Source organism: Mastomys coucha, unplaced genomic scaffold (genome assembly GCF_008632895.1).
Source record: "Mastomys coucha isolate ucsf_1 unplaced genomic scaffold, UCSF_Mcou_1 pScaffold16, whole genome shotgun sequence".
NCBI classification, from domain to species: Eukaryota; Metazoa; Chordata; class Mammalia; order Rodentia; family Muridae; genus Mastomys; species Mastomys coucha.
The window spans coordinates 71359735-71372130 of record NW_022196898.1 but is presented as its reverse complement, the minus strand read 5'-3'; the positions used below and the strand labels follow the sequence as shown (position 1 = coordinate 71372130).

Genomic DNA, 12396 nt, shown 5'->3' with positions numbered 1-12396 from the left:
TAAAGTAGAAGTGTCTAATAAACCTACAGCATAATGAGCCATTGAATTCAATAAATTCTACCAACAGTCACTGAGCTTATTCTGTGCTGGGCACAGGGGTGCAGTGATAGATAAATGTGGCTTTAATTCTCCTTTTTTAGAGCTTCATCCCAACGAGAAGGGTGATTTACAACAAAATTTTAATTATTATGGTAGTAAACACAAGGGAGAGGACTTTTTCATGAACATATATGTTAACTACTGGGCCTTCACAAGTTTGAAAAAAATCAGAAAATTTGACAAGAGAATTGTGTGGCCAAGTTAATTTCCAGGGCTTCCCTGTCCTAGGGGTGCCTCATCCATGACTGACTCAGAAGTTGGGTCCTCGCCTTTGCCCACATCATGTCCTGAAAGAAGCAGGAAACCATAGTTCAGTTTTCATGACTAGAAGAAAAAGCAAGGAACAGGAAGAAACTGTTTTTGAGTCTATAGTGAGACTTAAGTTGGCCATGGGCAAATGAGGCATTTATTTTTAGAAGATTTTCACAGAAGCTAGGCATGCTAGTTAATGCTTACAATCTCAGCAGTGGAGAGATCAAGGCAGAAGAATTTAAAGTTCTAGAGCTCCAGAACAACCTGGCCACACATTGAGATCCTGTCTTTAAATAATAATAATAATAATAATAATAATAATAATAATAATAATAATAATGGTTTACAGAAAGCAAGATAATTATTATGTGTTCATGTTAAACTAACTCCTACCCTTGCAAATATACAATAGGATGATGTTTGATATCTAAAGAAAATTTGGGGAAATTTATGAAAAAGGAATAATTTCGGCATTATATATCTACTAAATCCAAGCAAACAGGTCCCTGTTGTTGAGCTTCAGGACTTGTCAGTCCCTGCCATTTTCATTAGCAGTGTGTACTCAGTTATCTTTTGAGTACTTTTATCCTATTTTTCTCCTTTTCATTCTTGGCCTCTGCCCAATAATGTGCTTACTCATATATCTATAATATTTTCTAAAACCCTGTCTTCTGCCCAAGTCTTCTCCTCCAGACATTTGCAGCCTCCACCCCCACATGGCACGGTCCCTTTCTTCTCTCATCTCCTTACAGCTATTCACCTCTAATCCACAATCCCGTGTCTGCACTCTAGTCACTAGCTCCTCCTCAGAATTTAGAAGCTTTTTAAAATATTTAATACTTCAAACAAGTATATTTTAAGGAAGAAAAATAGCTACCCCATAAATATGTGAATGAATGACACCGATATTCTAAGTATCGGGGTAATAAACTGCAATATGTAATTTATAGGATAAATATCATAAATATTTTGTGCTTACACTCCAAAATGTGTCATTCATAAAGATACATATCATCATGGATATAATAAACATATTATTCAAATTCTGTTTTGCTGCTTATTTCATAAATAAATATTGCAGAATTTTCACCCTGTGATTTATCCTGGCTTCATCATTCTATCTAAAAATTACCAGATGAAGATATTGCAATTAAGAAACAGGGGACCAGCCCTAAATACATTGTAGCCATCAAATTTAGAATTTCCCACCACGGCTTGTCCCACAGCCATCTGTGAGCCCACCATGAGGACAATGACAAGACTTCCCTTAAACTTTTTTCATTCCTCATGTTGTTCCAAGACCATAAGATCCTACCAACATGCGCTCTACAAACACCCATGCTTCACTGTTGATTTTTCCAAGTGAAAGAATTTTCCGAGGTTGCTAAGCCTTGAAACTATTTGAAGCACAGAGCATTTTGTGTCATCATAGTTGTTTTGGTTACATTTTTATCGTATGTTTATAGTACTCTGGATGTAATTACTGAGGTCAGAAAGCAGAAGCTGATCTCACTGAAGCAGCTGGACAGGCAGGGCTGCTGTGCTGGCAGGCAATCTGCTGCAGGCTGGGTCACTCTAGACCCGAAGGAGCCTAGGAAGCTTTTCACTCCTCTGAATACCGAGTCATTTAAAGCTGTTAAAGCTGTGATCTAAAATAATCGACTGCATTGTGGGCCATCTTTGCATGTAGAAAGATTTTTCTAACAAAAGCAACTACTGTAGGATAATTTCTCGAATGAATTCTTGAGGTAGGTACAGTGACAAATTTCGTTACATTAAGAAATCTCCGAAGCCGGGCGGTGGTGGCGCACGCCTTTAATCCCAGCACTTGGGAGGCAGAGGCAGGCGGATTTCTGAGTTCGAGGCCAGCCTGGTCTACAGAGTGAGTTCCAGGACAGCCAGGGCTACAGAGAAACCCTGTCTCGAAAAACCAAAAAAAAAAAAAAAAAAAAAAAAAAAAAAAAAAAAAAAAAAAAAAAAGAAATCTCCGGAAAAGAAAAAGACCGCTGTTGTAATTTTGGCACTTAATGAGACATGCCCACATTTTTGTAAACCCTTAGGGCATGTAACTTAACACATGCAGTTTGAATATACACGACCAGGTATGTGTCTGCATGACAGCGGCTTACATCTAGGCTACTGACAGAAGTTGATGTGTGGTGAATTCAGGTCCTTGTGAGTCCAATCACTTATTCTGTTAGGGACAGTGACTCTGTATTGAGTGTAACCCTCTTCCTCATTCCTTCCTTGGCATGTCCTCCTCCACAACTGTAAGAAGAAAGCAAGGGTTTCTGGTGTACCTTACACCAACTGATCTACTAATGATCTGTCATGGAAGGTAGTCACCATGATAAAAATTCACTCATTTTGATGTGAAAGACATCTTATGCTCTGCCCTATTTTGTTCTTTTCAGACTGTGTTTCCTGTGAGCCCAGATGTGTGACCCAGATGTGCTGCAATGGTGACATAAACTGTTGACTGAGACTAGGAGCGTGCCTGAAACTCCATCCCTCCTCCTATTTTTTTTTTTTAATGGTGCTTCTATTGGAATAGTCAACGAAGTGCATCCAACATGAGTTTTATCATGAAACCTCACAGACACTTTCAAAGAACATTGATTCTGCTTGCCACCTTTTGTATGGTAAGCATTATTATTTCTGCTTATTATCTGTACAGCGGCTACAAACAGGAAAGTGAAGTCTCCTCCGGGCGGGCTTCAGAAGTGGACTGTGGTGACCTCCAGCACATACCATCCAGGCTGATGGAAGTGAGGAGGACGATGATTTCCGATGCTTCAAGGACAGACCCTACAGTCCTGGTGTTTGTGGAGAGCCAGTACTCATCCCTTGGTCAAGACATCATTATGATGCTAGAATCCATCCGGTTCCATTATCACACTGAAATTGCTCCTGGAAAAGGAGATCTTCCGGCGCTTACAGACAATGTGAAAGGCAAATATGTTCTCATTATATATGAGAATATTCTAAAATATATAAACATGGACTCTTGGAATAGAAGCCTCTTAGATAAATACTGTATAGAATATGGTGTGGGTATCATTGGATTCCACAAAACCAGTGAGAAAAACCTCCAGAGCTTTCAATTCAGGGGCTTCCCCTTTTCCATAAGTGGAAACCTGGCAGTAAAAGATTGCTGTATTAATCCCCACTCCCCACTCCTTCGTGTGACCAAATCCTCAAAGCTGGACAGAGGTTCTTTACCTGGAACTGACTGGACGGTTTTTCAGATTAACCACTCCACCTACCAGCCAGTAATATTTGCCAAAGTTAAGACTCCAGAAAACCTTTCTCCTCCCATCTCTAACCATGCATTTCATGCCACTGTCATACATGACCTGGGGCTTCAGGACGGGATCCAGCGAGTTCTTTTTGGCAACAATTTGAACTTTTGGCTGCACAAGCTCATCTTCATAGATGCCATCTCTTTCTTGTCGGGGAAGAGGCTGACACTGTCCTTGGACAGGTACATCCTTGTGGACATTGACGACATATTTGTGGGGAAGGAGGGCACGAGGATGAACACCAATGATGTGAAGGTAAGGCCCTGTTATCTTAGAGTTCCTCAGTTGGCGGCATCCCTGAGATAGGAATGCTCTTGTCTTCTGTAGGATAGAGTTTTCCCAGACATGGGACTTCTGTTTGACTGAGAAAATCTGGGAGAAACTAGGGTAACTGGTTACTCTCATCATGCATCACCTACGTTTCTAACACACTTCTATCTGATTCAGGGGGAAAACGATGATTGTACTAAAATATCAAGTGCAGTGAGATCCAGACCTGTGTGTATTGATGACAGCTAAATAGAAATCATTTTTGCTTAGCTGCTTTCTAGAAGCTATCCACTTAGAAAACAAAGATCTCCGTTAAAATATCAAGTCAGCGGATTTTCAGAAATTTCAGATCACAAGGAAATTCAGGTGGTTTTGAAAGTCTAGCATGAGGTTCATTTTCCTAGCCATGGAAAACCATGACAGAGGCGGGTTTGTTCACATGGAAACATGAGGGCTTAGCTTCTCTGAGGAACACGGCTGGCACTGATGTGATGCCAGTGTAAGGTGCTGCATATGAATCACCTACACTTCTCACTGTGTGAGACTACTTCCATTAAGAAAAAAAAAAAAAAGAGTACTTAGTGTTACTTTACAAATATAAGGTTCCTCAGCACATATTACTCTGATTGCCAGCCTAGGACCTGGAAAAGGATGCTGGAAACCAACTCTTCTGGTAGGTCAAGCTCTCTGTCTAGAACCCTGACTTTGTCTTTATGAAAATAGTTATAGACAACTAGTTATTTAGCAGTAAGAAAGACAAAATTGAAATTACCTGCATTCATGCTGCTTTTCCATTTAAAACCAGGACTCTGCCTTTGTTACTTTGTTATGTTGATTTTTGACTGAAAGAAGAGACTTTGGATACATAGTTTTTATTCTTTACAGCTTTAGCCTTCTGATAGAATATCAGAACTAAAGTAGTTATCAAAAATATTATTTGGGGGAGATAATCTCAGTAGGTAAATGCAAATGACCTGAGTCCCTAGACCATCTTGGTGGCAGAAGAGATCCAGGTCCTGCAAGTTGACCTATAACTTCTACACCTGTACACATTCAGACATGAGAACAAAATAGAATTTTGTATAAAAAGATCATCTAGGCCATTGAATCCTTTTTAGGCCACTAAATTTTTAACAAATAATATTAATATTCATCACAAAATTTAAAAAATTATCAATGCCAGAGGGAGGCTAGATACTACAGGAGATAATGAAAACTAAGAAAGAAGATACTTCCACATTAGTGGGTGTGGTTTCTACTTAGTTAATCAATTATATTTAAATGCACATTAAAGATTTTGCAATTTGCTTTTGAAAGTATAGGTTAATTAAAACCAAACTCGTAGATTAATCATGTATTGTTACATATTTATAGACTAAAATAGTATTTAATTCTTCATTTTCTATTTCCAATTACTGTGATAAAAATATACATATATGATATAAAACTTTTAAAACTGCCAAAACTACAGTGTTAAGGCATTTTTAAAGTGTACCAAGTAAACTTGTGTATTCCAATACAACCTACTGTGTCACCTAATATCAGAACAAAGTGCTTTTTGATCTGGCATGGTGGTATGTGCCTATGACCACAACACTTCAGAAAATGGGACAAGAGGATCACAAGTTAGAGGCCAACCTGGGCTATCCAGGCAAACTATGTCTCAACGAACCTTTGTTCTTTATGGCCTAGCTCACATTTTAATGACACTAAACATATTAAAGAGAAATGTAGCAGTGTACTTTATGGATCCATTGTAGTTACAGGGGACTACATTTGCTAAACTCCCTAAATGTTTTGTTGGGAGGTGTTTTATGTTCGTTTGTTTGGTTGGTTGGTTGGTTGGTTGGTTTATTTTTTTGCTTTGGGATTGCTTTATTTTGGTATGGGAACACAGCTCATTATTACTATATGTTAACATACACCCTTCACAGGACACAGTACAATGTGCATGCCTGTGTGCTACTCTCTATCCAAATAACCAGAGGAATGTTTTGTATAGTGTTCCCATGTACAGTTAGTTTTAAGTATCTTAGGTGGTAAATGTGTGTTTTTAAGAAGGCAACAAGAACAACATTTCTTACAGTAGAGTTTGTGTGACTACATCTTCAAACTGCATGTAGTAAGCTCTTCTTTGGAACCGCTTCATTTTGGTATGGGACCTAAATGTTTTTAAAAATATGTTTTAGACTATTGAACTTGAAACTGCTTCTAAACTACATATGTTTCAAAACGCTAACTCCTTGTAGATAGTTACTCAAAGTATGTAAACATTCACTCGTGTGTTTCTACTGTTCGTGTATTAGCTGCTGTTCTTGTGGATGTGGCAAAGTGTCTAACAAAAGCACTTTAAGAAAGGAAAAGAAAGATTATTTTGCCTCACAGTGGGAGAGCCAAGTTCATCATGGGATGGTGTAGCATCAGGACTGAGGGGGCCAGTCACAGTCTATCCACAATCAGGAAGTGGAGAAACAAATGCTGTGATGAGATGGCATCATCCTTGTTACTTACTCTTGGACACATTTTATGGAATGGTGCCATTCACATTTAGAGTGAGTCCTCCTACCTCAATGAATCCCATCTAGAGCCTTTCTCACAGACATGCCCAGAGCTTTGTCTCATAGGTAAGTCTAGATGCTGTCATCAGTATTAACCATGATGATAGTTCTGTATGTAGATTCTTTTTGGTTTTAAGCATGTACAAGGTGAGACACTTTGGAAGAGTGTCTATCTGTACAGCCCATGGTGTGTTCATATCTCTTCAAATACCAGACATATATACAATGATAAAGTTGATGGAGCAGGGTTTGTGAAGATAAGAAATATCTCAGTCAGGGTTCCTATTGCTATGAGGAAACACCATTGCCAAAAGCCATTTGGGCAGAAAGGGTCTTGTTTCATCCTATAGCTTGTAGTTTACCATCCAGAGAAGTCCCAGCAGGCACCTGAAAGCAGGAACTGATGCAGAGGCCATGAAAGCCTGCTGCCTACTGGCTTGTTCCTAATGGCTTGCTCAGCCTGCTTTCTTATAGAACCCAGGACTACCCCCTGCCCAGAATTGGCACTATTCCTAATATACTAAGCACTCCAATGTCAATTACTAGCTGAGATAATGTATTACAGACTTTCCTGTAGGCCAATATTACGGAAGCATTTTTAAATTGAGAGTTTCTCTTCCCAGATAGCTCTAACTTCTGTCAAGTTGATAACTAGCCAAGACAAGCAGATAGATTGTTTGCTATATGGTAAAGGGAAGGAGTCAGTATGGTCTCGTATAAAACTTGCTGTGGAAAGCTCACTAGTACATCACTTTCCAGAAACTAGTAAGTGTTCAGGAAAAGCTAGAAGGCAAAGCTAGAATGATGCTGTGGATCTAATTCAAACCCAGATGGAAATCTCCTGAAACTAGGAAATGGGAATGAAAGTGGACATGTGAGAGTAATTTAAAAGTTATCCAGGAGACACAAAACAACATAGTGATTGGTTAAAGAAAGATGAAATATCAGCCAGGCAGTGGTGGCATACACCGTTAATCCCAGCACTTGGGAGGCAGAGGCAGGTGGATTTCTGAGTTCGAGGCCAGCCTGGTCTACAGAGTGAGTTCCAGGACAGCCACAGCTACTCAGAGAAACCCTGTCTCGAAAACACCAAAAAGAGAAAGGAAAAAAAAGAAAAACCAAAAAAAAAAAGAAAAAAAGAAAAAAAGGAACATAAAGAAAGATGAAAGATTACCATCAGGAATGGCATTTGAATTTTTATCACTGATGAGCAGTTGTAGGAATGAGCAACAAGACAGAGTAACAGAAAGGTAGAAGGAGCAGTTCCAGGTCATGATGAAGACTTCAGCTCTGTGGAAGTCCATCATCTATGTTGTTTCTTGTAGTTATTGACATCTGTTTTGGTGGTAGGTTAAAAGCAAGTATCTGATGCTAATCAATACTTAACATTTGCTAAAATTATCTTAGAACTACATGTATTTTAATGAATACACAGTCTCTGCTTGAGACGTAACTATTAGCTTCACTTTACTATGTTGCTGTTGTTTGGTTATTTTTTGTTTAGTTGGTTATTTTATGTTGGTGGTGCTGGTGGTGGTATGCGTTTGCATGGGTGTGTGTGCATGTGTGTGCATATGTGTGTACTGGCCAATGCATGCAAATTTGGAAGCCAGAAGTCTCCTCTAGTTGCCTTCAACTTTCCACCATATTTTTTGAGACACAGTCTTTCAATGAACCAGGAGCTGGCCATTACAGTTAGACCAGCACTTTACTCCCCTGAGTGCTCTCCCTAGTCCTGCTTGCTATGGATTTTAGATCTATTTTTGTACCATTTTGATTCCTTGAGGAGACAATGGAAAGGTTGATGTTGGTGGAGATTATCTGTTTAATTCTCCAGCACTAATGAGGAGCAATACATATTTCATTGTTCTTCTCTCAGCTACTACAACATGTATTTTGACAATATCAAGGGCATATCTCTTGTTATATCTCAGTGTGGCATTTTATCAGTCTGTGATTATTGTTTTTTAATTTCAGTGATATTATTTGTCTTTATGCATGTGTTTCCTACGGTAATCACTAGGCTGGCCTTCTTTTGGTTTCCACATAAAAACTTAGAATGGGATAAATTGTGTCTTTTTCTCCAGCTTCCTTGGTGTGCTTCCTCTGGCTGCTGAGTGATCTTGCTCTAGATGTCAATACACTATTGCTCAAACCCAGATGCAAGACATTATTGTTTCACTACCACCAAAGCTTGCTTGGGTTAGCCAGGAGTCTACTGTTTTCTTTGCCAACCATTCTCCTTTTCAAAACAGAGTGTACACCTCTTTCCCCATCCCATTTTAATTTTTTTATTATAATTTTTATTTCTTAACTTATTTACATTTCAAATGTTGTTCCCCTTCCCAGTCCCCCCTCCTCAAGTCCCCCTACCCCATCACCCCTCCCCTTCACCTATAAGAGGGTGCTCCCCCACTCCCCCACCCACTCCCCCACCTCACCCCTCTAGCGCCCCCCTTCTCTGGAGCATCAAGTCTCCACAGAACCAAGTGCATTCCCTCCCACTGAGGCCAGACAAGGCAGTCCTCTGCTACATATGTAGCAGAAGCCACTGATTGGCCCATGTATGCTCTTTGGTTGGTGGCTTAGTCCCTGGGAGCTCTGAGGGATCTGGTTAGTTGATACTGTTGTTCTTCCTATGGAGTTGCAATCCCCATCAGCTCCTTCAGTCCTTCCCCTAACTCTTCCATAGGGTTCCCTGACCTCAGTCCAATGGTTGACTGTAAGTATCTGTATCTGTCTCAGACAGGTGCTGGTAGAAACTCTCAGAGGACAGCCATGCCAGGCTCCTGCCTGCAAGCACGTCTTGGCATTAGCAATAGTGTCCAGGTTTGGTCCCTGGCATGGGATGGATCCCAAGGTTGGATAGTCTCTGGATGGCCTTTCTGTCAGTCTCTGCTCCATTTTTTGTCCCTGTATTTCCTTTAGACAGGAGCAATTCTGGGTCAAAAATTTTGAGATGAGTGGGTGGCCCCATCCCTCAACTGGGAGTCAGGTATATCTCCTGGGGGTGGTCTCTTCAGGTTCCATCTCCCCACTGTTGGGCATTTCAGCTAATGTCATCCCCACTGGGTCCTGGGAATCTCTCACATCCCTAGTGTCTAGGACTATCTAGTGGTTTTCTCCCCCATTCTCCCCATTCTCCACCTCACACTCCTGCATATTTCTATTCATTCTCTTGGCCCTCTGGGCTTCTCTCCTGTCTCCTGCCCCCTTTTTCACTCCACCTCCTATCTCCCACCAGGTTCCTAACCTCCTTCTCTCCCTCTTCCTCTTATGATTATTTTATTCCCCCTTCTAAGTGGGATTGAAGTGTCCATACTTGGACCCTCCTTCTTGTTATGTTTCATATGGTCTAGGAGTTGTATCATGGGTATTCCAAACTTTTTGGTAAATATCCACTGATCAGTGAGTACATATCATGTATGTCCTTTTGGGTCTGGGTTATCTCACTCAGCATGATATTTTCTAGTTCTATGCATTTTCCTGCAAAATTCATCATGTCCTCATTTTTGATAGCTGAGTAGTATTCCATTGTATAAATGTACCACATTTTCTGTATCCATTCTTCCACTGAAGGACAACTGGGTTGTTTCCAACTTCTGCCTCTTATAAATAAGGTTTTTATGAACATAGTGGATCATGTGTCCTCATGATATGTTGGAACATCTTTTGGGTATATGCCCAGTAGTGTAGCTAGGTCTTCAGATAGAACTATTTTCAGTTTTCTGAGGAACTGCCAGATTGTTTTCTAAAGTAGTTGTAGCAGCCTGCAATCCCATCAGCAATGAAGGAGTGTGTCCATTTCTCCCTTTCTCCACACCCTCCCCAGCATGTGCTGTCCCTTGAGTTTTTGATCTTAGCCATTCTGATTGGTGTAACGTGGAACCTCGGAGTTTTGATTTGCATTTCCTTGATGACTAAGGATGTTAAACATGTTAACTCTTAAGTTACATGTTCTAACTACGCCTTGTGTGCATGGACATGCATGTGTCTGCATTGGCTGTATACATACTTTTGTCAGGGATAACTTGCAGAAGCTTTCTCCTTTTACCAGGTGGGTTCCAGAGAATTGAGCTAAGGTTGCCATACTTGGAAGCAAGTACCTTTGTCCACCAGGTCATCAACTTCCATTTTAATGGAACAGCCACCATGATGCCCTCAGCGTATCATCTAGACCATGTCTCTTCTTTACTCAGACCACTTTAGTGACTTCTAGTCTCACCCAGAACAGCCAGAGTTCCTACAGTCTTTTATTTTCCCATTATCTTCCTGAACTCGACTCCTCCTCCTGTTTGTCTTTTTTGGTATGACACTTTGCTAAAATGCAAGGAGCATTTATTTATGATTATTTACCTCAGTGAGCAGTATTTCCTCATCTCTTTTGCTCACAGAAGTATCTGCATCACATAAACACATTACATGGATGATTGCATATTTGGTGTGTGAATGAGATTTTGGTAACTTCTTCAAAAACCATAATATATGACAGACGAGGGTAAGCTAGTGTCTATGTCAAACACCAATCAAATATTCAGTGTTCTTTATCTGAGGTGCATCTTTTAGAAACTCTATAATGAATAGCCTCATGTGTACCGAATGACTATCTTTACTTACCCTCTTCCTCTTCCTGAAGTGATAGCTCAGCTGTATTAAAATGTCTACATAGCAATTAACTCCATGTATAGAATAACTTTTCCAAATAGAAAAACAAGGATCCCCTGCTAGTCACCTAACATTTATGGAAGTAAAATTCGCCTAATTCCATTCTCCCAAATTGTTTTATAATTGCTAAAACATTAGATGACTTGTAACTATTTCTACAAACACATGAAACCATCTCTTCCTTGTAAATATTCCTACTTTGGTGGAATATTTACTTCGAAATATGGTGTGAGATCAAAACACATATGAAAATAAATCACTATCAATATCATTATTGTGTTCAAATCACCATAGTGGTCTGTCTACTAACATTTTTAATGTAAGTGTTATTTTTAAGGAAATAAAATTTTAAAAATCTCTTTATATTATAACATAGGAAATTAAGATTTTACTTAACAAAGGAAAAATAACCTCATGTCTGTAGTTCACATGTGTTTGCTTCATTTTGTTAAATTTGTTGCTGCATTACAAGACAGAAGGTATCCTTATTGTGATTAATATTAAAGAGTCATCTGCTATGAAAGACATTCCACAAGAATGCATTATAAATGATTTAAAGAGGGCAAAATCCTGCCACAGAATGATCAATAATGTATAAACAGTATTTGGTGGCTGGTTATACATTTTAAAGAATTTTTATTTTATTCTTTGAAATTTTCATACATATAGACAATAAATCTTGGTCGTTGCCACCCTTCTCTGTCCCTCAAAATTCCCCCTGTCATATAGACACACAGAGAAGTTAAGATGGACTGGGACTGAGCTCTCAGCTGCAGAAGCCCATCTCAATCATTCCCACTCAGAGCTTCCTCCACCACTTACAATGAATAATGCTTGACATTTTTAATAAGAAAAAAATAGCAATATAAAAATCTGGAGAGCTGAGGAAGCCATGAGTGTGTATTTTCCGTCCTGAGTGAATGTATATTTCTGACATGGGCATAGCCATGTCAGTGACTCAGAGCCTTAGACCCAGAAGAAAAGGATAAAGCTTTCCCTTCCAGTCTGTGTGTGGATGGTGACAATGCGTATTCATTGTTTGTACTGCTGTATATGAAGCAGCTCTTCACAAAGCTAAGACGAGGACCTTGAACAAACGAATGTCCTTCCCTTAGGTTAGCATATCAGAAGTTATTTTCATTTATTTCTCTAATAAAGGGGAGAATTAAGTTTCTTTAGCTGGGCAGTGGTGGTGCACGCCTTTAATCCCAGCACTTGGGAGGCAGAGGCGGGCGGATTTCTGAGTTCAA

At 39.6% G+C, this 12396-nt stretch overlaps 1 protein-coding gene across 5 annotated transcripts in view; it reads left to right on the top strand.

The window, feature by feature from the left end:
* The window catches only part of Ndst3 (N-deacetylase and N-sulfotransferase 3), a 163460-nt gene that overhangs the window by 11999 nt on the left and 139065 nt on the right, over positions 1-12396 (top strand). For all 5 annotated transcript variants that reach the window (XR_004119821.1, XM_031375364.1, XM_031375362.1 and 2 more), the window contains exon 2: positions 2766-3908. Coding sequence is in view for 4 of the 5 variants with exons in the window: in XM_031375364.1 (XP_031231224.1) it covers positions 2925-3908 (984 nt within the window). In the remaining variant the exon portion in view is untranslated. The remainder of the gene's footprint in view (positions 1-2765; positions 3909-12396) is intronic.